At 51.7% G+C, this 27,961-nt stretch overlaps 1 protein-coding gene across 8 annotated transcripts in view; it reads left to right on the top strand.

Annotated features, from left to right (window-relative positions):
• CAMTA1 (calmodulin binding transcription activator 1) overlaps positions 1-27,961 on the top strand; it is a 266,410-nt gene that overhangs the window by 89,851 nt on the left and 148,598 nt on the right. For 6 of the 8 annotated variants that reach the window (XM_072354281.1, XM_072354279.1, XM_072354284.1 and 3 more), the window contains one exon: positions 6,995-7,113. In XM_072354281.1, coding sequence (XP_072210382.1) covers positions 6,995-7,113 — 119 coding nt within the window. Of the gene's footprint in view, positions 1-6,918; positions 7,114-27,961 lie in introns of all 8 variants that reach the window. The other 2 variants (XM_072354282.1, XM_072354283.1) reach the window with 1 other exon arrangement.

Here is a 27,961-nt window from a genome sequence, read left to right on the forward strand (position 1 = left end):
GCGGCGGAGGGCGCCCCCGCGGGGCCGGGCCGGGGCGGCGGGCGGCGGCGGCGGCCGCCATGTGCGGCGGGCGGGCGGGCAGGCCGCGTGCGATGGGCCCCGCGGTCGGGCCGGGCCGGGCACGCCTCCCGCCGCCCGCCGGCACGTGCCCCGCCGCCAACATGGAGGCCGCGCCCGCCCCGCGCCGCCGCCGCCGCCGCCGCCCGGGGTCAGGGCGCCACGCGCGGCCCCGCGCCCTCCGCCGGGCCGGGCCTGCCCGCAACGCCGCCGCGCGCCGTGCCCGCCGCCGCACGTGCCCCTCGGGCGCGCGCCGGTGACGAGCCGGGCGGTTCGGCCTCCGCGGCGGCGCCGGGCGAACAGGGGCGGAGCGGCGCGTTCCCCGGAGCGCACGGCCCGCAGGCCCCGGTCCGGCTCGCGGCGGCGCGCGGAGGTGAGTGCGGGCGGTACCGGGACCGCGGCGACGTCCGCCCCGAGCCCAACTCGCCCGAAAGTTGGCGGTGCCGGGATCGGGGCCGAGCGCGGCGCCCGCGAGGGGGTAGCGATGCTCCGCCGGATCCCGGCGCGGCGCTCCGGGCGGGCGGCGCTGGGCGGCGAGGAGGGGCGGGCGGCGGCCGTTTAACCGGGCCGGGTTCGCGCCGGGCTCCGGCCGAGCGGGGGTGGCGGCGGAGTTGGTCCCGGTCCGCTCCCGGCTCCCTCGTTCCCAGCGGTCGCCTCGGCGGGACTCGGGCCGGGCGGGAGGGGGCGCCGCGCGGCGGCGGTTCGGCGGTGACCCCCGGGGGCGGCGGGAGGGCCTCGGGGCCTCCATCTTCCGGGAGAGCCGCCTCGCCTCCCGCACCTCCGCCGTTGCGTAACCGCCGTCGGGTTCGCGTGCTTCGTTCCTCCTGACCGGATCCGCCGCCGCTATCGGTGCGAGCGCTGCCTGCAGCCCCCGCCGCTGGGGGTGCGCTCCGTTCCGCCGGTCTCCAAGCACTCGCCGGCAGCGCCCGTCAGAAATCCCGTGTCGGGGCGGCAGTTCCCATCTCTCCTCTTCATGGGTTTTTGTTCCAGCCGTTTTGGGGCATTAGTTCGGATTCCCGACACCTCCGCTCCGCGTTTTACCCTCCTCGTCCCACGTGGTGACACCTCAGCGCTGCACACAGATGTACGTTATAAGTAGTGGCGGCGATGAGGAGCCTGTCGTCGGCTTCATCTTTTATTCATCTCTTTGATGCTCCCAAATTCATTAGTTCCATCTTTCCTGTGGTCTGGAAAACGCTGGGCTCCGTTCTCTCCTCATTTGCGTTGATGTGAACGATAACTGCTGAAGGAGTGAAGGCGGCTGGTTAATGCTGGCCTATGTCAGGAGTGAGTCGGTTTTTATCTTGGCTTTGTTGTTTCAATAGTAAAGTTTCAGTTCTGGTGGTCACCAAAGCACATCCCGGGCTGCATTTTGTTTCCTGTTATATAGGGCTGTTTTCATTGTGTTCCTCATCAAGGTCGTGTTGCAGCCGCGGGGTTGGCCCCGTGGTGCTGCTGGGCTCTGGGCCTGTAGTGGCAGGCCGGCACTGCTCCATGCAGAGCACAACACAGCAGGGTGGGCTCAGCCCATCCCACGGTGATCCCAGGGGGCTGAGATGGGAGCCGCTCATCCCTCAGTGCCTGCCAGGAGTTGGACAGGCAGCAGCGAGGTGTGATTGAAGAGCAGCATTTCAGCCGTGCTCGTTGTGTTTCCAGTAACGGTTTGGGGAGCTGTGAACCCCGCCGTGGTTTGGCAGGCGACACCTTTTAGAGCCCAGACATTCTCTATTTTATTGTTAAGCAGCCGATCTTGGTTTGTAGCCTAGTTCTACACCTCGTTTTTAATGGTTTCCACAAGGACTTTTATGTGGTTCTTTGGTTGCTTTGCTATTTTCCAGCTGCTGGGGAAGGTTTCCTGTAGATGTTGTAGCTTGGGATTCGTGTTCTGTCTCAACTATGGGAGTGTTACGTAAAAGTGAGGTTGCACCAAATGTTATTGGGATGTGTCTCAGGAGCAGGTGGGAGGTTCACATCGCTGCCATCCTTTGGACTTTCCAAACTCGCGGCCGTCCCAAGGCTGCCTGGAGAAGGAGATGAGGAGGAGGAAGGAGCTGGGAATGTGCCCTTCCTTGTTGGTGTCCCATCTGCTTCCATCCAGTGCAAATATCTGCAGGGGAAAAAACTTTGCGTGGAGTAAAACGAGGCTGGGAGAGGCACTGAGGAGTGCGGCACCAGCTTCGTGCATCGTCAGTGTTTGCTGGCCCTCCTGCTCCACACCTTGCTGGGCTCCGCTGGCCTTTTCCCCTCACTTTGGGTCTCGTGGCTTCTGTAGCTTCCTGTGCCCTCGGGCTGTCGGCAGTGCTGGTGGTGCAGCTCAGCTGGGGCACAGCGGCTGTGCTTACCCTGCAGTGGGGCTCAGCAGTGCGGAGCAGGGGCTGATGGCTGGCACTGCTGTTACAATGGGGATGGAGGGCTCGGTGCCCTTCTGCTCTTGTCGCATTGTAGCATTGAGGGTGTTCGGCTGTTGGTTTTTTTCCTGCCAAGTATGTTTCCAAATGTGGGAACTCAAAGTGTCAGTAGTGAAAAATAATGGGATCTGTATACATTGTGTATACATTGTGTGTACATTGTGTATACATTGTGTCTGGTGTGGAGACCCAGCAGGGCTCTGTTCGCTGCCACCCAGGGGAAGTCACAGATGGGCTTTTGTAGGAACAATGTAGCACGACTTGCAAAGGGTAGATGGACCCAGCCAGTGTCAGCATCCGCGTCTGCAGAATGGGAAATAATTGCATCAATCTCTCCTGACCGAATGCAGGTAACTTTCAGTTTCGCCTCATTTCTTTGTATCCAATCTGTTAGAAAATGAAGGCTCGGAAGTTGCTGGAGGAGGGTTGGGTTTGGTTTGTGAGAAGAGGATGAGCCGTGGGAGGCAGTGAGGGGCGTCCTTGGCTGGGGTCAGTGCAGCACAAGTCGGGGTGTGCTCAGTGCTGCCCTGTGGGGGGCCGGGTGGTCCCACCTGCACAGTGCAGCCCCTGGCAGCGGCGTGCTTTGCTTACCCTGAGCTCCCATTCATTTAAGTAGCTAATAATAACCTCGCAGCTCTGTTTGCAGAGAACCACCTGTTGGCAGTGCTGAGACGCCTCTTGCTGTTGGGTGGGTTACCCAATGGCCACCCTAAGATACTACTTCATAAAAGCGACTTTATACAACTTCTGTTAGTGATTTTATGGGCTGATTCTGTATATTTACATCCAGCACGGACCTGTCTGCAAATCAGCGTTCGATCCACACCCATTCAGCCATTTCTGTGTTCTCCAATGGTGTGTTATGTTGACGGAGTGTGGTAGTTAGGTGATCTAAATTCACCTTCTGGGTCACAGGGAATTTAAGATGCAGTTAAGAAAAGAAGAGGGGGTTGTTTGGGGGATGGGGGCAGAGCAGAGACTCGCTGTGATTTGCTGCTGCGTGCGTTAAAGTTTTATGGCCCATGTTGCATCCCCTGGGAGGATAAAGCTCAAGGAGCATGAACAAACCCATAAAGTTACGAAGGGTTTATGTGCTATAATTAATATGGAACTTTCTATGAACTTTATAACAGTTTTACTTTCCTAATTTCACACGAGTTTTTGGTTTGCTAATGAGAAATGCTGAGCGCTGCTGATGGAGCTGAAGCTTTGGGTTTTCCTGTGGAATTAGAACGAGGTACCTTGCACTGAGATGGAGCAGCCTGCATACCTGCTTTACTGTCATTTTCCGAGCTGGGAAGCATTCTTGAGCCGTGGCCAACTTTACACTAAAAAAGAAAGGAATGGCGCGTCGATGGAGCTTCACTGGCAGATCCTCCATGTGCAGCTCTGCTTGCAGAAGCACTTTGTATTGACACGGGATGGTTTTGCAGATCACGATGCCGTAAGTTTCATCCATAGCAAACATCGTAGTAGGATGAAAGCTCAGGGTACAAATCCGGCCTGATTTCCATCGTGAAGTCAAATAAGTGTTGTGAAATTGCAGCTGCTTTGGATTTTTTTGATCTACAGAGGAAAATTGAGTCCTAAGCAAATGCGGGATGTCCCCACTGCAATGTCCCGGTTGCTCTGCAGGTCAGACACGAGTGCTGACTTGCAGTGATTTCTGTTCTTCAGCTTCATCAGATGCATGTGGGTGATGGGGGGTGCACCGACTTGACTGGAGAGGATGGGTTTGTTTTGAGCTTTTCTTCTTTGTTCCTCTTCCCTACGATCTGTATGTTTCAGTGGGAAGGACTGGGGGGGGTTGTGAGGAACCCGAGCAACAAAGTGATGCCTGGAGAAATGGAACTCTTGCTAACTGGTCTGTGGCAATGGCACAGACACCTCTGTGACCTCTGGTGAAAATCCTCTGCGAAGAAGGGAGCTGAACAGTGGAGGGAAGGCCTGGGAGGGGTGAGGTCAGCCAGCAGCGGTGGGCACAGCTGGGGGAACAGCCCTTGTCTTCTGTGCCAAGCTTTGCCATTTTGTCTGCAGTCCTCCATTTGGAGATGTGGGCTGGACAAAGCAGGGTTAGTGCCAGTCCTGGCAGAAAACGTCCGGCAGTGGTTGTGTTACACCTCATGTGCTGTATCAGCAGCGCTTCCAAGTGGCACATTTCTATATTCAAAGTCCAGATCACAAAATTACAGTAGGAGGACACAGAACCATTTTCAGATTGGGGTTATCCCAGTTAATTCCACTGGGTAGAAAGGGAATTTGTGAGGTATGTATGCATGCATCGCTAGGGGTGATCCACCCTCTTGCTTGGTCCTTGTAGCAGCTGGCCATTTTTCAAGGTCAGACCTGTTTGAGGGATGGTCGGATTTAGCATCCTTTCACACAGTGTGATTGCTGTGCGTCCTTCTGACCAGGCAGCTTGAGGATTCTTTATCAGGCAGGCTCAGAGGTGAGGGAGGTGGCAGATGTTGTAGGTGTAGGGTATGTTTTGCAGTGATGAAATGTCATCATGAAATGCAGAGAAGGGGGCACATGCAAGACGGTCGCATTAGAGGATGAACCTTCCACTGCTGTAATGCAAAGGAACTGACAGCAGGATTCAGAAGTCAGCGAGTTCTGAGGACTTATACCAAAACATTTTAAGGGATCCCTCCATAGGCAGTTTCTGGATTATTAATATTGATAATGGGAGATGGGAGAAAGTTAATAAAGTGAGCTGAATAATTGTAGGTCTGCCAGCCTTGCAAAATAATGGGATGAATGATACGGGACTGGACTGATACGGAGGTAAGGGGAAATAATACAATTAATGTCAATTAAAATGAGCCTATGGAAAATAAGCTGATGAGATGTAACTGGGGATGTGGTTTGGCTGATAAAAGCAATAATGTGTGATGTAAAATACTTTGCCTTCTTAATGAATTGACTGGAGTGCAAAGCGCTATTTTGAATGAGAAATGAAAACGATACAAAGTCGGGAACGTTCAGCAGCTGCTGACTGAGCTGGGACCTGTGGGGAGCTGAGCTGTGGGACATCCATGGGACATCCATGGGACGGCCCCATCCCAGGCTGCTGCGCTCAGCCCCACCTGGCCACGCGCTGCCCCCCCATCGCTGCTGGAACACGGGGTGCTCGTAAATTAGAGACCAGCTCACGTTTATCATACACATCACTGCTTATCTTGTAAACTCATCTGCTGTGCTTGCACGAGCAGTTGATTTAACAGCATGTATATTGTTGAACTTGACACATCTAAGAGTATAATCAAGCTCTAAAAATACCGGGCGTGTTCAGCTCCGGGTTGTGCTCTTGCTCTGCGCTCTGAAATGATTGCTGCCTGGATTCTCTTTTGTTGGCTACAGGTCACGGCAAGTTGCTGTGCTGTACATCATTAGAAAGGAGTTTTATCGTGATGCTGGCATCTGTTCAATGACAAAAAATGATGAGATGTATAAAAGGAAAAAGTTGATTTTTTTTTTCTTTTTTTTTTTTTTCCTACATATTTCCAAATGAGAAATTACTGTAAGTTAATCTTGTGGGGTGAAATGCGAATCAGAAGATTCTGGTGTGCCAGAAGGGTGAGAATAGCAGAGGAAGAGAAGGAGGGGAGGCTTAAAGGAACTGCTGACCCTTGTGCTGTAGCACGGCTGTGCTGCCCTGCTGTGGCTGTGCACAGCTCCCTGCTGGGCTTCCATTCCCAGGTGCTGTGGGAGGCACGGCAGAAACATCCCAGTGCTGGCGCTCACCTCTGCCAGGCTGATGTTGGGGCTTTGGGTTTTTGGGTGCCTTTGATTTTAAGGCACCTTCGTTCTGCATCTTCAGTAGCAAAAAAGGATCGTTTTGTATTCTTCAGTATTTCTGGTATTGAGGCAGCTGGGTATCGCGAGGCAGGAAGGTTCCCATCCCTCTGCCTCTTGTTTTGAGGAACTCTGTTTCCTTTCTGAGCTGTCATGGAAAGAAAAGTAACCTGTTTTTAAACAGGCGCAGTGCATCTTCGAGTTTTAAAGGAACTAATAGGCCTTGAGTTGCATTTCTGCTGCAGCTCGACAAAATTATAGCAGGTAGAGGAGCTCTGCGGTTATTTACTTGCAAATCCCATCTAGTGTGGGCTGCGTTTATGCCTTTGCTGGCAGGTCACACCGCCGTGCTCACAGCTTCTGTAATGGTTCATTACGACTGCTTGTAAAAAATGCTCTCTGAGGGAAACAATGAGCTGAGACAGGCACAGACAGGCACAAACACACACACAAACACACACACACACACACACACACACACACACACACACACAAACGCTCGTGCACAAGTCCATACAGTTGCCCTCAACTTTGCAGCCATACGGGATTAAATGGTACTTTTCTTTCTGGGATGCAGCTGGGATTCCAACAGAACGCCGTACTCTTACGGCAGCACATGGCTGCTCTCTGACAGCTGCAGTGGGGCATTTCCAAGGCAGGTTGTAGTCGGGGTCTCCTAACAAACCGCGGGTCCTTCTCTGTCCATCTCACTCGTGTTCTCCTCTTTCCAGATGATCATGGGAACAGCAATGGCAGTCATGTAAAAATCTTTTTACCGAAGAAGCTGCTCGAATGTCTACCAAAATGTTCAAGTTTACCGAAGGAGAGACACCGCTGGAACACTAACGAGGTAATTAACAGGGCTGTTCTTAAACAGTCCCCTCTTCTTTATCCTTCCGGGTTGCTTTTTGACAGCATGGTACATGATACAGAACCTGAATGCAGTTGAAACATATTGTTTAAAGAATCGAATGTGTTAAATGTTGAAAACGAGCTTTAAAGTCGACTCGAAGGCAGAGTGGAAGCTGATGAATGGTACAGCAGGAGCCCGTTTCTCCTGTGTGTGTCACTTGGCTGAGTCAAATTTGGTATCATCTTGGGGATGTGCTTCAACATTGTCTATAAGTGGCTGTGTAGGTGCTGTGTCAGACAGCGCTGCCTTGCTATTGGGAATGTGTGCAGGCTTTTCTAAACAAAAAAACACAGACAAAAACCCCGACAAAGCCGGGACAGCGCGTTCTGTGCTGCAGGGCAGGATTCTGAGGAATAAGTTGCCTGCAGTTTGAGAAATCAGACGTTTTATACCGGAATTCAGATTCCAGGCCTGCAGAAGGTCTTGGGCGGTTTGTGTTTGGTATATGGGAACGGCGGCATGGCTTAGAGATTTTGTTCCCCCTCACCTGGAAGTTTAAATCTGCTCAATGTTATTAAAGCAGAATTTTCATAGAGTATAACCAAATAATAACGCTGGACTAGGTTTCAAGGTTGGTTCCTAAGGGAACGTGACGTCCATCTGACCACACAGGTGCTGTCAGGGTGCTGGGGAGGACCCGGGTTTTGAAATACTGAAGGAAGAAGCTGTTTAGTAGAAATGGTACTTAGAGATCTTTGTGTTAATTTCAACACTGGTGCCCCTTGCAAGGGCTGTCCCAGATAGCGGGTCTCATGGGATCATAGGGTGTCCCATGTTGGGAGGGACCTCTGGGGCCCATCAGGTCCAACTCCTGGCTGTGCATGGGACCACATGAGGACAAAGTGTGTCTGGGAGCGTTGGCTGAATGCTCAGTGAGCCCCAGGGCTGTGGGGCTGCCAGGGCTCCTTCCCAGCTGCCTGTTGTGCTGCGTTGTGTGGAAATGTTTCAAGGCACTCTAAGCATGGCCTGTATTACAGGCTGTGTTCCTTAACACGCTGCTCAGGCGGGCGATGCAGAGGGCACGTGTTGCACCTTAACCTGCCAATGATGGCTTTGTTACATCTGCAAATGAGATGCTGCAAACGTGCAGCGCAGAGGTCAGGGAGCAGCTGGGGTTTGTTCTTTCCTCTACCAGGGCATCACCATGGGAACGCAGGCAAATAACTTTTTCTGAGCACTTTCATCTGTAGATTGAGGATAATGGTGGTGTGTTGCTCTGGGCTGGGTAATTAGGGCGGAGGGACAATATCCTCCGAGAAGTGGGTAAGTTGTGGCTGACTTCATGCTTAGCCAAATAATGCGGTGAGCAGCGGAGCATTTACAGCCACTTAACACTTCGAAGGCGTTCTGGAGATGTTTGCTGTGAGTCCAATTATGCAGTTTTAACTGAAATGTTTGATGGAAATATGTTTCCATATTGAAATGTCATCTCTTCTTAAATCAAGTTCACGGTGTTTTTCTATTCACAGAGAAGGAAGTGTTCCTTCCAATTTAGTTCTTTTCCCCGTGATGCACAATCGTCAGTCTAGCCAAGCCATTTAATTATAGATAGAGATTTTTTGAGATGCCTGTGGAAGTTGTGAGCTTCTATTTATTTTGCTCGGGGGAATAGAAAGGGATCTTCACGTGATGCCTCACACGAGGACGCATTAGTTAATTGCCAGAAAATTCTGCAGGTCCAACTGCTTGTGAGTGCAGCACTTGGGTTCTGGTCATGGCCTGCTGGGAGCTGCTGCACAGCACTGGTGCCAGTGGAGGAGTGGGCCTTCCCCATGTGGGCTGCAGGGCTGCATGGTGTGGGCTGCAGGGCTGCATGGTGCTGGCTGCGGGGCTGCAGGGCTGCGTGGTGCTGGCTGCGGGGCTGCAGGGCTGCGTGGTGCTGGCTGCAGGGCTGCGTGGTGCTGGCTGCGGGGCTGCAGGGCTGCGTGGTGCTGGCTCTTGTCTGTGCTTTGTCCCCTAATGGAGGCAGTGGAGGTCGCAGGCTCATTAGCTGGTAATCGCTTTAGGCAGCGAGAAATGTTGTCTGCAGGAAATTCATCCAGCTTCTTGGTGTAGAATGATCAGATTATGGAGGCACCGGGAGCTTCCCCCGCCGCTGTGCTGTCTCCATGGCACAGATAGGTGTGGGGCTGGGGCTGTTGGTGTAACCTTGCCTTCGTGCTGTGCCTGCCAAGCACGGATTGCAGTTCTGAGCGGAGATGCCATTCATTAATGGGGTTGGCAGCCGCAGCCATTAATCATCCTCGTAAACACTTAATGACACAGTAAAAGGGAGACGAAAAAGTTAAACACCCAAAATGTAAAATATTACTTAGCGCTTTTGTTTCCGGCCACATCCTGTGTTTATGTTCTCTGAGCTGCCGTGATCCACAGCGTGGTGCTGGGACTGCCAGGTGTGTGTAGGGTTGGCTTGAGGGGTCAAGCAAGGAATGGCAAGTTTTCCTATAGAATATTTAAGATCAGTTTCTTCATTTAGTTTTATATAAGTTTCATACTTAGTTATTGCGTGATAATGTGCGAACAAGAGCAGTTGCAAAACTCGATTTGAGCATCCTTTAGTGCAGTGATTCTTTAACGTGTGAAGAAGAGCAGAGCTGTGACTGAGCGTAACTCTTGTGCTGTGGCACCTCCGTGTTCCTGCCGTGGCAGTGCTTGCTGCAGCTCCATTTTGCTTGCATTTGTTTCGGCCCTTAAGAGCAGCGTTCTGCTTTTCCCCTGCTGAGTCTGCCTGTTGTTGCTGTGGGAAGTGAACGTGCAGCGCCGTGTTTGTGCACTTCAGTTGCACACCCATTTATGTCTCCGGTTGTGTCTTGCGTTTTTGCTTTGCTTGCAGGATGGTGACATTCTTCTTTTCCAGTTGACATTGAGGTATTTCCCATCTCTTCAGAGGTGTAGAAGGCATTGGGAGTTGCCTGAGGGCCATAAGGGACGCAGCTGGCTGGGCTGGCTGGTAGCTGTGAGCCCATAGGGAGGGTTGGGGGGGGACACCCCGCTGCTCAGCCCCCAGGAGGTGGCAGCGGGCGCTGGTCGCTGCTGTCTGTGCTGCCGGAGCAGCGATGTGCAGCTTCCTTGGGTCCTTTTTGAAGGCTTCAAGGTGCGCTTTAGAATCAACACTCCTGCACGTTCTCTCGTTCTCCCATAGAACACCTGTTGCTTTCAGGCTTTGCTGGGTAGCTGATGTGCTGTCGTGCTTTGCTGCGCGCGTCGTGGTGGTTTGAAGCTGAACAGTGAAAGAGATGGAAATGTGTTTAACAGAAACACTTCATTATGGGTTTATTTTGTGAAATTAATGAAATTCTGTGCTTTGCCTAATGTACAAAGCAGGCAATGTGCTACTGGCTTTGCTTTTGCAGTTTCTCAGTTGTGTTTACATAATTAGCGAATGTTGTGTGCAGGCTCCGTGATTGAGCAGAGCTGAAAGGTGATCATTCCTGGCAATTGCAACGGGAGCCCATTCATACCTGCAGTACCGCTGGTGGAGAAAGAGCCTTTGGCTTCCTCTGGGGAAGAGCTGCCGTCCCTTCCCTTCCCTTTTGTGAGCTGCTGGAGCCAGCCTTGTAAGTGGACATTAAGTCTTCAGGAATGGCTGATTTTGCAGTTCTGTGCCATTTGCATCTTGGAGTCCCGCTACCAAACCGAGTCCTGTAAAGCAAAGCAAATGGATGGAAGCGTGTTGGTGCCCTCCTGTTTTTATTCCAAGTGAGCCTGGCTTCCTTGCATTAGTTGATAACTAAAGGAAAAACAAAGTCTAAATTAGGTTGAGCTTATTCCAGCTCAAGCCAATGCCATTCTAGCGTGAGATCAGACTGTGCACCTGTTTCTGTTCTCTGTGCTGTGAGGGAAGCACGTAACTGCAGCCCTGCAGGAGGTGCCACGCGTGGAGGGCAGCTCGGCAGCCCCGGCTCAGCCGTGGTCCTTCCGCTGTGATGTCTGTTTCTGCAGAGCAAAAAGGGAAAGCTGCCTTCCAGGCATGAGGGTTCTCCCTTTAAAGACTATTTTAAGGGCTTCCCATGTTGGCAGAGGCGCCTGAAACCATTTAAGATGACTCTGTTTTAGATCTATGGGGACACTCGTGTCTGAGCATTAAAGCTTCTTTCAAAAATACATATCTGTTGGTAGGGTAGGTGCAAGCCTTTTCATATCAGGGCAATAAAGCTTCTAGAAGCTGCAGGGAGGAAGGAGGATGTTTCTGAGGATCCAGCTGTTTGCCCAGGAAGGCTGCAGGAATTACAGGAAGCTTTCTTTGCATTTAAAACAGCTCCCTACCTCTTCAGTGTGGTTTACTGATGCCTGATGTGTGGGTATGTTCCTGCTCTGGGCTCGGCTCACACCACCTGTGTTGGTTTGGCTGCCTCTGTGCCCTGCCCATATCCAGAGATGTGCCCAGCCACGAGGCATGGCCTGGAGATGTGCTGTTGGGAGACAGCGATGTGAGCACAACCAAACAACAGCATGAGCTGTTTGTTGGGGGAAATAAGGCGAAAGGGAGAATGTGCGACTGAAAATAGCACCTTTTGTCCAGATGGGAACTGACCGGCAAAGCGTGGCTGTTCATTTTGTCCACTGAAGAGATTCCTTATTATAGGATTTGGGTCTGTCACTCAGCCCGGCATTCTTAAAAGCTTGGGCTCATTGTAGTTGTTGCCAGATAAAATGCAAAAAAGCCCAGCCCATTCTTTTGAAGATGGGAACCAACCTATCAAGGATGAATCCAGCACAGAAAGCTCAAAAAGCAAAAATACTTGTTCCAGCCCCCACCTAGAAATTCATACAAATGCAAAGCTGATTAGTCGTCATGGGTGGCTTTCAATTTGCCCATCAGTTCCGGATTCTCTGTTGTCTGCTGCTCCTGACTTGCATCCTGCAGTTGTTACTCCTTGATGGTGCAGGGATTGCTCTGAAAGGTGCTGTCAAAAAGCACAGAATCCTGCACAGGGTGAGTGAAAAGTCAGGGCTGTGTGTTACGAGCAACCATTCCTCGGACAGGACAGTGCTTTGCTTTAAGAGCTTGGGAGGTGTTTGTGTGGGTGCTGCTGCGTGGCACGATGGGTCCCCAGCCTGCCCAGCACTGAGTGATATCCCTGCACTGCACTCAGAACTGCGCCTTGCGAGGAAAGTGTTGTAACAAAGTCAATTTACAAAGTCAATTTAAATGTCTCTTTGCCAGGGACTGCGTGTATAAACACAAATGAATTGGTTCACTTGTCAACTGAATGGAAACGGAGGATATTACATTTTGTAAGTGATTGAAATCCTGTCTTTCCCATCTCACGTTCGGTACTTTCAGGGGTAACTGTTTCATTTAGAAGAGAAAAATCCAGGAGAAAAAGCAGAGCCAGACACTGGGGGAAAGTCAGCCCCGGTAAAAGCAGATTTCACACCGGGATGGGGTTTGGAAAGACTGGGTGGAAATGAAGCTTGTTTTGGGCACCAGGAGAGACCGTGGGGGCACTGCGGGCAGCACAGCACCTGGAGGGAGGGGGGGTATCACTTACAGTGAGGGGAGGCTGAAGAAAGGAAGGCTTTGGGCTGAGCTGCTGGCACTGCTTGTGGGCAAACACGGCCGTGAGGGCAGGGAGTGTGTGTCTGGTGTTGGATTTTGGAGACAGATAATGTGAATGGGGGGAAAAAAGCCTATTTAGCATAAAGCTCCGGGAAGATGCTTCATGCCTGTGATCTCAGACAGCTTTTTCCAGCCTTTCATGAACGATGCTGTGGCTGTCAGAGCCGCTTGGGGACTCCCAGGCGCTCACCCACCGCTGTGCCCGTGGCCTTGGTGTGGTGGCTATCTTTACTTTATCTATCTTAGATGAACTTCTGCTGGTAGGGTTTGAGCTCACGCCTCCTGGCTCTCACTGCCTGCTGAGTCATTGGAAACCCATGTCTTTGTTGTTATTTCTGAGTTGAGCTGTTCCTGATTTGTCCTCCAAGACAAGGCTGCCGTGAAGCACAGAGCCGTGGTGTGAGGGTAGCATAAGGCGGGGAAGCCCGGCTGGTTGGTTCCCAAAAATGTCTGGATTTTGTTTGTTTCTTTCTTTCCTCACTGTGCTTTTAGCAGCGCTCCTTGTCAGCGTTTTATCGTGAAGGTTTTACTTCTGATTTGGTATCTGGCCGTGGGCTGTTGGGAAGCACTCTGTACCAATGTGTGCTGTGGGGCTGAGCCTGGGCCAGGACAGGGGCACACAGCCCCCCAAGCTGGCAGGGACTCCTTGGTGCACTGCTTATAACCGCCCCGACGTTTGTCTGCTTTCATGCTCAAATACTGCAGGATTACGAGAGAAAAATCAGAATGTTAATCGGGAAAGAAAAGGGGCATCGTGGGTTATTTTAACTCTGAAGGAGGGGAGCTGTTGGAAATAGCTGTCCCGGTGGGTGCTGCTCACTTCCAGCACAGCTGTGTGCACCGTGCTGGGCTGGCTCGGCACTGCTGGGCTTCATCCCGTGCTCTGGGAGCACCTTGGTGCAGCAGTCAGGCCCCAGCAGCGGTTGCGGGCAGGCTGATGTCCGCTGGGGCAGCTCTGTGTTGTGTGTGAATTTCAACATGTGATTTGATCCCATGGAAGGTATCAGTTTGACTTACTGGAGCTCCTTTGTTTTGCAGAGATCTTGATGCAGACGTCCTTTTGGATTTCTTTTTAATAATGTGTGACCCTTCACCTTTGATCCCCTGACCTGCATTACTTTGGTAACCATTTCATTTTTTTATTTCATTTCACTTTTAATTTTGCTGTGCAAGCTGTAACGTTTCATCGTTTTAAACTGTGGTGCTCTTTGACTTCCCGGGTCTGTCTTTCCTCCTGTTGAAGGTGTGTTGTTGGCTTTTCTCAAATAAAAACTGTTTCAGTTGTTATAAGAAGAAATAAAGTTTGCACTCCTTGGTTTTTGCTTTTCTGAGTTGAACGCTGTGCATTCCCTGTATAGAACATGGCTTTTGATTGTGTTCTCCCAAGACTTTACCTAATTTGCTTTGTCATTTCTGTACATCTTTGGTTTGAATTTGCATTTCTCTACGTTTCTTTGGGTCCATAACACATATGTGATGCTTGCTGTGTTTTTTTTTCCTTCGCTGGTCAACTTTTGGCAGCTCACAGCAAACCCGGGAGCGTTTCAGATTCCCTTTGGAATAAAAAGTATTTGTCGTTGTTGCAGTTTTGTTCCATGTCCCGAAGACTGTTCATACCGCTCAGCTCAAAGCCAGTAGCTGTTCTAATAAAGGCATTCGGGGCCGTCACTGGGAAATGAAAATGTCAATCAAAGCCCAGTTTGCTGTTATTTCTGCACTGTGGTGGGCAGCAGGGAAGTCAGCAGTGCTGTGAGGTCAGCAGGCCCAGGTGGGCTCCCGGAGGCGGTGCTGTGTGGGGACCCCCAAAGCATAGCAGCCATTTGTTCCATCGTTGTGATGGAGGGATCCTGCATGTGGGACGTGGGGCACAGCTTCTGTGTCTGTCTCATAAAGGACAATAAGGAATCCACTGAGTGTGGCCCCGCTGAAGCACAGATAGTTTTTTAAGTGTCTCGTTATTTCATTCCCTAACATTGAATGCTGAAGTTTTAATTGCACACAGCTGAAGTTGCTAAATGAGTGCTGAAATGGATTTAGGTCTTCTCTGAGCCTTGTTGCTGCTTATAAAAGTTTATATCTTTCATTAGAACCACGAATTAAAGTTTGACCTGTAGGGAACCATTAACAGGAGATCTGAGAGGACCTCACATGGCTGCTGCTGGCATCTGCTCACTGTTGGGGGACCCGAAGCACATTGGAGAACCCTTTTGCTGCTGTTTGCCCCATGGTAGAGGCTGTAGGAAGCATCGTGTTGGTGTTGGAGGAGCACCACAACCACTGCAGCTTCTTGACTCAGGAGTGAGAATGAATGAAGTCAGCTCCTTTCAGCAGAGGTTTGCTGCCCATCACCTCAGCCCCTGGAGTCACTGCTCTGGCTGTGCCTTCCTGCATGCACTGCTGAGCTGGGATCACTGGGACTGCACTGCCGGCCTCACTCTGGCTGCACCGTGTGTGCAAGAGCTGGAAGCTGGGCCAGAGGAAGGAATGCAGCCAGTCCCAGTCTTACTACAGTGATGTGGCACTTGTGGGCACTCTCTGAACTCTGTTTTTGAGTACTTCCTCCGTGCTGATGTACGTGATCCTTTTTGGCCCATGGTTGGACCCAAGGAGGAAGATGGCACCCCGGTCACTACTTGAAGTGTTGGAGTTGTTTCTGCTTTCCTGTCCTGCTCCAGACACGACTGTAGCCGTTCTGCAGACCCGGAGCCATCCATCCGGGCACACAGGCAGTGCTTCCACTGTGCTTCCCCACCTGGCTGAGCTTTGGCCTTCACTGTGAGCAAGCACTGCTGTCAGCCTCACAGCTTTATTCTCCAGAATCACCTCGAGCTGCTCCTCATGTCTCCAGAACAGAGTGCTGTTTTTAAAGCTCACTGGGAAAAAATCCTTGTTTTGTCCCAAACGACTCCTTGAGGACTGTTCCCCATAATGTGTGTTTTATATCAGCAGCACTTAGACTTGAATGCTGTGACTTTCTGGGAAGCCATTGTTAAGAACCTTTAGTTAGCATTGGGCAACCAAAGGGAACCTTGCTGTGCTGTGCGGCTTTGGCTGTGTCCTGGTAGTGGGAACAGCAAGGGGCAACAAACCAGGAAATAAAAAGGTGTGATGCTGGGCACTGGGGTCAGTGATCTAAAGAGGTGGTGTTGGAAGGGAACGGGCTCGGTATGTTGAGGACCAGCACTGTCATCCTGCCGTGACTCCCGTCAGGTAAGCACTCCTTGGAGCTGCCAAATGGCTGAGTCCGTCAGTCCTGGTGCACCAGGATGGTGCCTTTATTATGTTTCCAGCCGTTGTTAGGTGTGCAGTCATTCTGCCATTGCTGTTTGCTGTGCTAATGGTGCATTTCAGTCTGTTGCTATTTGTGTGGCATAACGGATACAACCTGGGAAGCCTGCATTGCAATGCTTCAAAGACTGTTCCCTTTAGACCTCTCCAAAAGTAGCTCTTTTAAGTGAGCATTCCTGGGCCGTGGAGACAGCCAGAGCAGAGCAGTGATGCAGCAGAGGTGGTGGTGATGTACTGCAGCATTTGGTTCGGTGCTGATACCAGCGTTCAAAATTCAGCTGTAAGAATTACTTTCGGTTTTGTGTGTAAACAGCAGTAAACATCAGTGAGCAAAGCTACTACGTTAGCAGAACGAGCTTTAGCATTTACCCTAACCTGAATTCTTTTCTCAGGTTTCCACTCTGCTGTTGGTGGATGGCAGTAAATCACATCAGCGTTTACCCCTTTATATCCTAAGATTACAGAACCTGATTCATTTTCCTGAATGTGGCTTTGCTCCAAGTAGGAAATAAACCACGTTTTAATCAAATACTTGATCAAAGAACTGCATAAATGCTACAGAGCGTTGGTAAAGCCAAAAGCACTGTCAAGAGAGACGTACTTAAATGTTGGGAGAATACTCCATTGAAAGAACTGTTTCTGTTTACGAGGTTTTTCTGCTATTCAAAACTAAAATATTGATAATATCCACTCCTGAAACAACTCTTAATATTGAAGTTGATGCAATATTTTCTCTTGCTGGATGCTTTTAGATGCTGGCTTTAACGTAAGGCTAAATGGCTGAAATGAAATACTTTGCACATTTCCTAGATTTAGAACACCACGTGTCTTGCATTTCAGGTAATGCAGCCGGAGTCGAATTAACCTCATCTCTTTTATTCCATCTAATAGACGTACTTGGGGATCAGTCATGTGGCTGTGCTGTTCGTTTAATAAAATATACATAGGCAACAGACAAATTGCTCACTTCAGTCTGGACTACTTTGAAAAACAGATGTATCAGTCAACACAAGCAAACATTGTTGGTTCTTCCTATTAATAATAAAACCCATCCAAGCGTGCAGTGTGAAGGAGCACACGGGGTGGATTAAAGAAGTGTCTGAGGAAACACGTGGGGATCTGTGTCCACACGGACTGTTGGATGGGGAGCTGTCTGCTGTCGTGCCTGGGGACAACCTCTGGATGAGGACGCAGCTGTGAGCTCCCCAGCTGTCACTGCTCTGCCTATATATCGTCCTGAAAAGCAATGAAATAATTTAATTACTGCTATTGCTTTCATCTTCAAATCCTCAAAATGCATTAAGGTCTTTGATCACTGAATTGGGAAGCCAGTTCCTATTGGGCAGCCTTCCACAACTCGGTTCTGTGCTTCTGTTTTCACACTGCTGACAGAAATAGCAGGTCTATACCACTCAGGTGCTGTATTCTGCTTTCTCTATGTGCTAGCACTAGGATTCCTTGCCTTTCCTTTGCTCTTAGCTGCTCGCCTTGGGTGAAGAAATGTGGACCGATAAAAATGTGGCTTTATTTCTCCTTTAGGTTTGGCTTATCTGCTTTTCAGCTCTTCCAGACATTGAAAGTTCCAGTTTGTTTTTGTTTTCTCTGGATTCCTTCCCATGAGACAGAAGTGAATTCAGCATGGATTACTGGGAGGAGAGCCTTGGCTGGGGATGAGGCTAATTGCAATCTCTGGCTGTGCCACAGATTCACTGATGATTTCTTTTAACTCATTCACCTGCGCTGTATCTGTTTCCTCAGCTGTAAAATGTGGGTAATTACCTCCTTTGTAAAATATTATGGGGTCTACAGGTAATTATATGAATGAGGTGCTAATTACAGTGATTATTACTTGGACCTAGTCTAGATCTGGGAGACGTTCCTGTTGATGTTGGCCTTGTTCATATCACTGCACAGGCTTCTGTATGAGATGTGGAGATGTCATGTTTTTGGATGGAAGACTGTATTCCTTAGCTGAGATGCTCTGTGTTACGGTGGGTTTTTGGCACACCCGTAAGGTGCACAGTGCAGTTGGTTGATGTGATGTCACCATGAAGATGATGCAGTGGGTGATGCAGGGGATGGTGCTGGCCGTGTCTGAGCTGTGCTGTGTTGCAGGTGTGGGGTCACGGGCCGGTTCCCCTCGGTTTACCCGTATGTGTTACTGCAGGTAGAGCTGGGTTTTGGTTTTGTAGAATTAGATTTCTGCTTCACAGAGGGATCCTGGCAAGGCTGCAGGCAAAGGAAGACCTTTGTGTGTCCTACGGGGTCTGTTCCTCCTGCTGCCACAAATGGAAAACAAACAGAGCTCAAGCGTGCAGCGTGCCGAACAGAGCGCTCCATGGGAGGAGGACCAGGAGATCTGGGGCAAGAGCTGTCTTCTGAAGGAAGCCTCTTAAGCTGGCACAGAAGGGCTCTGGACGCAGGTCTGTGGGAGGCACAATGGAAAGACTCAAACATCCGTGTATTTTTTTTTTCCTCTTTCTGGTAATTTTAAGAAATCCCTCCTTCCCGAAACTGAATGCCTCCGAACATCAGAACTGCTCGGCTTTAACTGCAGTTAAGCTGCTGCCGTACCGGTTTGACATTGCCTTTCTGCTAAATGTAAAACAGTTTTTAATCTTCTCATTTAGCTGTTTTAATAGAAAGTAAATGTTTAACTTGCTTTGCCGTAGCATCCAAGTCTTTAATCCATGGCAGCGTTTATAATAAAGCAAAAGCGTTCCTTTGTTTAAACAAGGCCTTATCGGCCATCTGAGGCGTTGGGAGCGTTGTGCTGTAGGCAGTGATGTTTCCTGGCTGGGAGGCACTTCCACGTGCCCACTGCAGGCTGCGGTGTGGGCTGGTGGCTGTTGTGCAGGGGAAGGATCCCGCTGGGCCCTTTGCAGTCGCTGCATGCAGTGCATTGTGCAGAGCTTCCCATCGGTGCAGCGCTGTGAGGTGTCCCGGAGTGCATATGCACATATGGAATAACCACATGTATTATTTGCATGCTTGCAAATCAGCACATAAAACCCAGGTTGTGTTCTGTAGCTGCAGCTTGTGTTAGGAGACGTGAACTCCATTGGTGGTGCTATGAGAGAGGTGAGAAGGCCCAGCTTGCTCTGCTGCTCCAAGATGGAGATTTGCTTTGTAGTTTGTCGGGTCAGAAGTTCAGCTGCACTGTGCTACGGTTGGTGCTGAGATGTGTGTCTGTGAGGAGCAAATAGTCAGGCTTACATCCTGGAACATCACTGCACAGTGCGGGCACTGCCTGCAGGGAGGAGCGTGGAGCTGCAGTGGGGCTGTGTGCTGTGTGAGGCAGCAGAGCACTGAGCTGGTGAGGGCAGCTCATCCCTCTGTAACGTGCAACACTTTGGCTGCAGGGGAACCAGAAGTGAGTGTAGGCAGAAGGCTCAGGTGCCAAGCAGGTGCTCGTGTCAGCTCTGGTGGCAAAGGCAGGGGCAGCAGCTCCATGGCCATGTCATACACATCACCCAGATCAATGGAAATCAGGGTCTTTCAGGCTGACAGCTGCTGAGTGCAGAGGGGATGGGAGCGCTGCGCTGCCCTGGGCTGAGCTCAGGTGTCTGCAGGTGCTCAGTAAGGCACAGGGAAGCAGAGCGCGGTGTTCTGCTGCCATGGCCACATGAGAGCTGACCTCAGCTTCCCCCGGTGGGATTTCTGTGCTGCCTTAGTGCGCTGCAATCTGACCGTGTGGCTGTGTGAGCTTTGTCATCATCTGTGCAGAACTGGCCCCAGCGTCCCAACTTGGCGACGTGTAGCCGGTGAGTGCAGTGTTTGGTGCAACGTTTGCCAAATTCCTACCATTTTAAGATGGTGTGTTCATATGGGTTTGTCTGGATAAATAAAGTATCTGATATCTAGGCTGGTAAGTTGTCAGGCTCTAATTATGTAAGTGCTTTGTTATAAATAGCTCGGTACATCTGGCAAGCCTCAGTCACCGCACGCTGGGTTAGCGTACTCTCCGTAGTAAAAATCTGCAGGGCGGTCGTGCGTCGGTGTTTCCCATCTCTCCCATTTGCTCTGTGCTCTGTCCCTGCCCGTGCTGTGTAGGAGCTCCAGCATCACAGCCTCATCCCACAGCCTCCTCCGTCCCCATGTGCTGGGAGCGCAGCAGCCGAGGCCGCCTCCTGCTGGGACTGCCAAAGTCACAGGCTGAAATCTTCCTCTGACCTGAAGTATAACAGCGCACATGGAGCACAATGGAACGGCTGCAGCGCAGCCCGCAGGGTGATGGTGTGACCAGTGGGCTTTGTCAACAGATTAAGAGTTGTGTGCTTTTAATAAGTGCGTTTGGATGAAGGCAGGTAGAAGAAGGTGGTTATTTAACACAGCAATGCAGGGCAGTGGGGGGGTTTGTCTGCATTCAGTTTTCAAAATCAGAAGAGTGTGGCCACCAGATTTTCTGCCTGCAAGGAGGAAACCCACATCTGTGGGGATCCTGCATCGGTTGGTCCAGGTTGGACGCTGTGATTCACGCTGCCGTTTCCCTGCTCTGCTGTGTGGGGCAGATGGGGAAGGCTTGGATGGTCCTTCTGCACCGTGCCTGGTTTGGGTGTGCTGGTGAAAGGGCCACGTGCATTGTTTTTGGTGAGCCTGTGTTCTTAAAATACCACGTCAGGAGATGGACATGACTTTGATTTATGGGAGCAGAGAAAGGGCAAGGAAGTTGTTAAGTTCTGTGCTTTTTTTTCCTGCAGAGCAGCTGAGCAGGTTTTATTGGGGTTAGAGCTGTGCTTCAAAAAAAAGCAATTTCAGAGTGGGGTCTGGTGGGGTGATGGCAGTGGGTTTGGGGGGGGAGGAGAGCAGGGGGAGGGCTGGGAGCTGGGCCTGGTGCTGCTCTGACAGGTGTTATTTGGCCAAATGAGCAGCATTCTGTGTTCAGGGTAAGTAAGGACAGGAGCAGAACTGCTGCTCAGATAAATGTTTGGTGATGTTTTGGCTCTGTCGCTCTGGCTCTGCTCAGAGCTGGCTGTGCTGCAGCTTCCCATGCTTTGAGCCATTCTTAGTGTTCTCCTTCTGGCAGAGTTGGCAGCTGCTTTCAGCCCCGGGGAGCAGCTCGGGGTTGGCCATGAGGCTCTGGGGGTCTGTGGGCTCCCCATGCCTGCGGGGTCGGGGCTGTGTGGCCTCCATCCAGCGGGGCCGAGGCGCTGCGTCAGACGTCAGATGTGTGTCACCAGAATAATGGAGGTGTTGTGGAGGCAGTCAGGTGTGCGCTCCCCTCTCGCTGTGTTGGAGGTGGGATCCTCCTCCCGCACAAGGCCAAGTGACTCTTAATTCATCCCCCGGGGTTTCACATTGAAATGTGTTCGCTGCCAGCTGACAAAGGAGTCAAGCGCAGATTTATTACGCCGGCACCTGCAGTAAAAAATGACAGATGATGAAAATGTATTTAATTATCATTCAGTGCCACATCTCTGTCTGCTTCAGTCTCGGTGCTGCAGCTGTTGGCACACACTTTATTTTAAAGTCAATGTGCTTATCTGGAGAAGAGCCCGATCTCCCTGAGCAAATTGACTGGTGGGAGAAGGAGAACGGGGAGCTCAGAGGAGCAGCCGAGCACACGCAGGTTGGTGCTGTGCTCCCCTGTGCTGACCGTGATCCGTTTGGCCTCGCTGCTGCTTCCTGCCCACCCGTAGATGAATCATCCCGGTGCCGCCCAGCCCAGCGCCTTCCTTTGCCCTCCTTACCCCCTCCTGGAGCGCTGCGAGGCTCTGCCCTGTGCTGGGCAGCAGCTCTGGTGTGTGGGCAAATCTAATTAAACCACTGTGTGCCAATAATTGGGGCAGTTGTTAAAGGGGAGAGACGTTTCCCAGTCAGAGTTGCGGCTCGCGTCAAGGTCAGGAGAGATGAAACGTGTCATTAGGAGCTCATCAGAGGCACCGCGGCAGAAGGCGCTAACAGGTCTCATTTCCAAATGAAGATAACTGCACATTCCTCCTGCATTAATTTTTATTAAGCGTTTTATGCTTTAATACAAAGCTGCATGCTGTATGGGGAGCTTTAGTGTGTTTTATATGCACGATATATTTTGCAGTTACTCTGTGGCCTGTGTCAGGTGTGCCAATAGGGGAGCTGAACATCTCTGCTTGGGCACAATGAGCACGGCACCGTGAGCTCCGGGTCGGGATGCAGGGCTGTGTGCTTCCAGCTGCAGGGCTCTCATGCTGCTGGGTGCTGTCAGGGCCTTCAGCTTGCTCCTAATGCAGCCTTCACTCCAAAGTTTGGGCTCTGCCTCGGGTCTTCCCAAGCCCTTCCCTCTGCCGGGCTCTGGGGTCTGTGCTGGGAGCAGCTGCCCCAGGGCTGAGGTTTGCCCAGGTGTGTGCAATGGGCACAAAGCACCTTGCAGCCATTTTCTCCTCTGGCCTCCGGATGCAGGTGGCTGCTCCCAGTCAGAGCTGCTGCTTGGGCTGTTTTGGTGCAAAAAAAGTAGTGCTGGGGTAGCCAGGTGCCTTTTGTTGGCCTTGGTCCTTCGCCATGGGACACTGGTGCTGTTGTCTTGGAGCAGTAACACGTGGGGATTAATGACGTGCTCTGTAACTCCCCAATAACGGCAGCGTCATATCTGTGGAAATTGCCAAGGTAGGAAATGTTGTTTTTCATTACCAGGAATGTAGGAACACCTGATGTATGCGGGCTGTTGCATAATTCACTGCTGTTGTCTGCAACACACAGTGCTTCCACAGAGCCCTTTGCAAACAGATCCTGGTGCTACAGCAGTGTTTGCTCATGGGGCGCTCGTGGGGTCACTGCTGGCCCCCCAGTTTGGCTGGGGCTGTGTGGGTCTGTTGGGTCAGTGCTTGTCTGTTTGCTGCACGTGGTGACTGTGGCTCCATGCATCCCTGAAGCTTTTCCCATGCTCCTTCAGAGCCACACAGGGGCAGGTGGCAGCTCCAAGGGGTGAGGAGGTGTCCGGGGTCACTGTCCCTGTAGCAGAAGGTCTTTCTGGTGCTGGACGCAGTAATTAACTGTGGAACATTGCTGTCATATTACTTGATGGGCTGCTAAGGCAGGAGCGCCCTGCTGAGGGCTTTGCTGCAGCTGGTGTGGTGCAACAATTAGGCGTGCATACAAATAGTGACCAGAGGAGCAGAATTAAGTTGTGCACAAAGGCAGACAAGGAGAGGTGAGGTACTGTCAGAGGAAATAGCTAATTCTTTATATCCACAAGGACATCACCGGCCGGAAAAGGCAGTTACACCCCGGGTAGCCTCATGCTTTTGTTGGGAGGAGTGAGCAGAGGGCAGGCTGGGGCTGCTGAGCAACAGCTGCAGTGAGTCCTGCACGGAGTGGCGGTGCCGTTGTGAGCCCTTACATGGGAGCTGGAGCTCAGCACCAAAGTTCCAAAATACGTCGTAAAATGAAGCAGTTTTTAGTATTCATGAAAAATGCTTGTGACAGCCCCACCACAAGTAATGAGAAGCCACCTGCAGTTCAGAGCAGTACTTGATAATGCTGTAATTAGATTTGAGATGCAAAAAAGCTCATTAAAATTAAATAACATATTTGTCACTGTTTTAAGAGGTACAGATTGCCTAGAACCATGCTGGTCTCTTGACCTTGAGTATTTTGCTGTAGTCCTTGCTGGTGAGGATGTGAGCATAATGGCAGCCATCACTCAGTGGGTTCTGCAGCTGCTTTTGTCATTGAGGTTTCTAAGGTGAGGTGCAGAAATTTGTGCCCATAGGGTGGTGCTGCCCATCGTGCTGTGCAATGACACCTCTGTGCTGTCAGTGGGAGGGGAGCCCTGTGCCCATGTCCCTGCCTCTGTCGGTACCAACACCCCCTGCTCTGTGCCCACATGTGCCTCATCCCAGCCCATAAGCCGGGGCTGGCAGTGCCAATGAATGTGTGCTGGCCTCAGCAGAAAGCAGGTCCTGATGGGGAAAGTGTGTGTGCCATGGAGAGCGGCTGGCCAGGCCAGGGCTCCGTGTGTGCCTGATGTGCACAGCGGGGTCTGACTGCACTGTGTGCGGGAGTGAAACGGTGGGGGATGTTGGGGGAGAGAGGGGGGAAATGGCTCTGTAATGGCCCTTCCTCTTTGCAAGTGTGAATTGCAAATGCAGATATGCTTGGGCTGTGAGTCTGTGCAATGCAGAAATGCAGGCTACTGAAGGCGTTTATCTCTCTCTTCAATTTTTGATGAAATGCAATAAAATGTGTTTTAAATCCCCTTCCTCCCTGCTGCCCAAGAAGGAATATGCAAAGCTGCAACAGCGTCTATTAACAAGAGTGTAATTTCCTAAAATTAATTTTTAATGACTAATTTGTTTTCAGACGCTTTACACAACACCTATTGTTTAAAGCACGTTTCTTTCCCAGCAATGTCAGCATGAAGGAGAACTGCATTGTTCAGGATCTCCTGCTAACACCTCCCGGCTGTGCTGCTCTCCTGGCGTTTGGCTTTGGGTGAGTGAGCGGCCAGCCCAGCAGAGCCTGCTTTGCAGCTGCTGGGTTTGTTGGCCCGGCTGGCCGTGAGCAGGAGATGCGCTGCCTTTGTGCTGGGGATGCCCACCAAGGAGATGAGCTTTAGTTGCGGGTGCGGCCGGGCAGCGATTTTTGTCATTAAAATGGACAGAAGGCGACGTGCTCTGAACGTCTTGCTGTTACAGCTCTGTTACTTCTCCCTGTATCTGGGAGCACAGCACTGTTACTAACGAGCCCCGCGTTCCGAGCAGGCAGAAAACCGGCGGTTGCTGCGCTCAGCCCATTGCTGCAGGCAGCCCCGCGCTGCTGCGTTCTGCTGCATCACAGCTCGGCAGCGGCGCGGGGGGAGGCTGGGATTCCCTGCATCCACCCCAAAGCCCGGCGGTCCCCGCGGCTGTCACCGAGCGGAGGTGCCGGGTGGGCATCCCCTGCCTGCTGCCCTCCTGTGGGGATCCCACACCGCAGGGAAAGCACGTTGGCTTCGTGCTCAAAGGAAAGAACTGGAAAGATGAGAAACGAAACGGGGCTAAAGCAGCTCTGCAAAAACCGCCTTCTGGGTTCTCTCCGACCCGGAGGAAGCTCCTCCTCCCCACAGGTGCTGCTGTGTCCCGGAGGCACAGCTGAGAGGTTTCTCCCTCCCCGTTGCTCCATGAGTAATTGCTGTGGGTGTCAGCGTGGGGTATTTACAGAACCTCCGTGTTTTTGGAGCGTGGAAATCCCCCCTTTGTAGCACTCAGCTACCAACGGTGATGAAGGTACGGCGTGTGCCGTCCTGTCCCGGCTCTGAATGCGGCTTTAATTAGAGCCGACAACAGAACGTTAGGAAACCTGCAGAAGGCTTTTCCTTTTTCAAGGTGTTCGCTGGGTCCGTCGTGTCGGGGCTCCCTCAGCGCGGTGACTCAGTCATTTCGCTCTGTGGGTCATTGAGAAGCACGGCGTGCTGCGGGCAGCCCCGCACGGTGCCCTTCAGCCGGGATCCCCGGCGCCTCTCGGCTCCGTGCCGCCCCTCTGAGCGGCTCCGGCATCTCCGCAGGGTAAAAGCGTTCCGGCTCCGTGGCTGCAGTGAGGAACCTGCCGGGAGAGCTGCGGGTGAAACCCCTCGGTTTGCTGCCTCCGAAAACAGAGCGGCTTTCGGAATTTGAAGCCACATTTTGTATTCAAATGAAGGTCATTTGAAAGGTGTAACACAGTAAACAGCCATTATTTCATGTTGATAGTGGTAGTAAAATTATAGCGTTGGTTGAATTATTTTAGTATAGGGCCATTACCATCTCCCTAAAACACTTATAGGGGTTTTTATATCGGTGCTGCGCTCCCGAAATTAGAGGAAAATTAAAAGTCAGGCGGCTGTGGCAGTGAAGTGAGCTCTGAGAGCCTTTGTTTTATCACACTTCCCTCGCTCCTATGCCAGAAGAGAGATGCGCATCTTCCGTCTGGGGCTGCTGCTGACAGATTGCCGTGCTGTTTCTCTCCCATTTACTACAATGATACATTTCTGCTTTGACTGCAAATTGCACGAGGATAGCATCCTCGCCCCGCAGCAGGCATTGCTCAGCAGCTCCTGCCTGCGTGCTCTTTGTGCTCCGGTGCTTACGGCTCGAGCAGAACGCATTTGTTATCAGTGACACCTCCAAAGTTATCAGTCTTCCTTGGAAAAAGTGTAATGCAAAGCAGTGCAGACAGGAGGAAATAAAAGGATGGCAAAGTGCTCCGGGGAAGCTCTGGGGAGCTTTTGTGAACCTGCAGGTGAGTGCTGAGCCGGAGGCAGAGCCAGCGGGTATCAGGTGGGTGCAGGGCCGGGTCCCAGCTCCGGGGGCAGCAGCACCTGAAGGTGCTCCTTCACACTGAGCGGCTTCCGGCCCTTAGGGGGAGATGGGAGCTCAGAGGAGGGGATTGACTGATCTGCGTTCTGCTCTGAAAACCAGTCCCTAAGAATGCACTTCTGTGCTGCAGAGAGGGGAAGGTGCCTGTGTGCATCCTGATGAACTGCAACTTCCCTGTGATCAGCTCTAACAAATAGGCCGGCCCCTTCCTGCTGGCTGGTGGCTGGCCTGGGATGTTTGGTGGCTGGGAGAGCACTGAAGGAATTGAAGGTATTTCCATGAGCACGTCCCTCTGAGCTCAGCTGCTGCTCTCCATGGGACCTCTGTGGGCACCCGTGGGCACAGCGTGACCCCACAGCGTGAGCCCATCCGTGTCCCTCGCTGTACCTGCTCTGCTCACTGAGGGGAGGAGCTCAGCACTTCAGCACTTCACATCTCCCCGCGTTTATTTTCTTTTCGGAACGCGTGCAGGAAAGCTTCGAGCTGATAGAAGGAAAATAATTTCTACAATGAGGGTTCCAGCAAATCCGAGCCTTGCCGGGTGAAGGTGGCTAGACAGAGTAAGGCAATTACAGCTATTATTAGCAGCGCGGTGGAAGGATTGATGTACAATGGGCTGTGCGTAAGCAGGAGCCGTCAGACGTGAACTAAATTTTAATAGTGAAATTCTCATAGATTATAGCTTCCTTCATTAACATTTTCACACTTCGCTGACTAACAAATGAGGAAAAAGGGCTTTCTGTACCGGTGGATTTATAGTGCTCCCAACGCTCTCTCTACCCTCTGCATGTGCCAAAGCTTAATCTGCCCTCACCTCGGAGGATTAACTCCTCCTGCTTCCTGCTCCCCTTTGCTTGGGGGAAGGGCTGTGCTGATGATGCCCCCCATGAAGGAGGGAAGAGGTGCCCACAGCCTTCGCTGGCTGCTGGAGGGCTGGAGAGGGAACATGTGGCCCCAGGTTCTCCTGGCTCCTGCCATCACTGTGCTGTGCTGCCTGGCAGGGCCCGGCAGTGCATGCAATGGTGGTTCTTTGTTGCAAGGATGTGGATGGGAGCTCACGTAGTGATCTGCAGCTCTCAGAGCAGCTCCTGGAGGCTGTGCAGTTAGCCTGGAATAGCCCAGGAGGAACAGCAGCATTCCTCCACCTCTGCTTGATGGAGCCTGGTGTTAGGAGGGGAGGAAAAAGCAGCGTGCCATGAGTGTCACTTGGATGGGAATGCTGCCTATAGCAGAATGTCTGCACACAGGACACGTGCAGGCTGTGTGTAGGCCATATACAAGCACTGTGTAGACATGTGTAGGCAACGTACAGGCTGCAGCACAGCACCTGCAGGTTGGCCACGCTTTGGCAGAGGGGATCAGGCATGGATGTTCAGTGAGTGCCTGCAGTGTGAATGCATTGGCAATGCGGTGCTTCTCAGCAGAGCTCTGGGTGTGCTGGTTGGTATCGGGTGGCTCCAGGAGGCTGTGGGGATGCGGCTCCCCAGGGCAGAGCCCGGTGCTGGGATGTGCTGAGCTCTGTGCTGTGCAGTCGGGATGGGATGCCCTCGGAGATGGGTATTGCAGCCTGCTCCATATTTATTATGGGCAACGATTTGACTAAGGGAGAATTTAGATTAATAACGTTCAGCCTGGAGAAGTAATTTCCTTTGAGAAAGCGATTTACATGCACTCTGCCAAAAAG

The sequence above is a fragment of the Excalfactoria chinensis genome, chromosome 20, assembly GCF_039878825.1.
Source record: "Excalfactoria chinensis isolate bCotChi1 chromosome 20, bCotChi1.hap2, whole genome shotgun sequence".
Classification (NCBI taxonomy): domain Eukaryota; kingdom Metazoa; phylum Chordata; class Aves; order Galliformes; family Phasianidae; genus Excalfactoria; species Excalfactoria chinensis.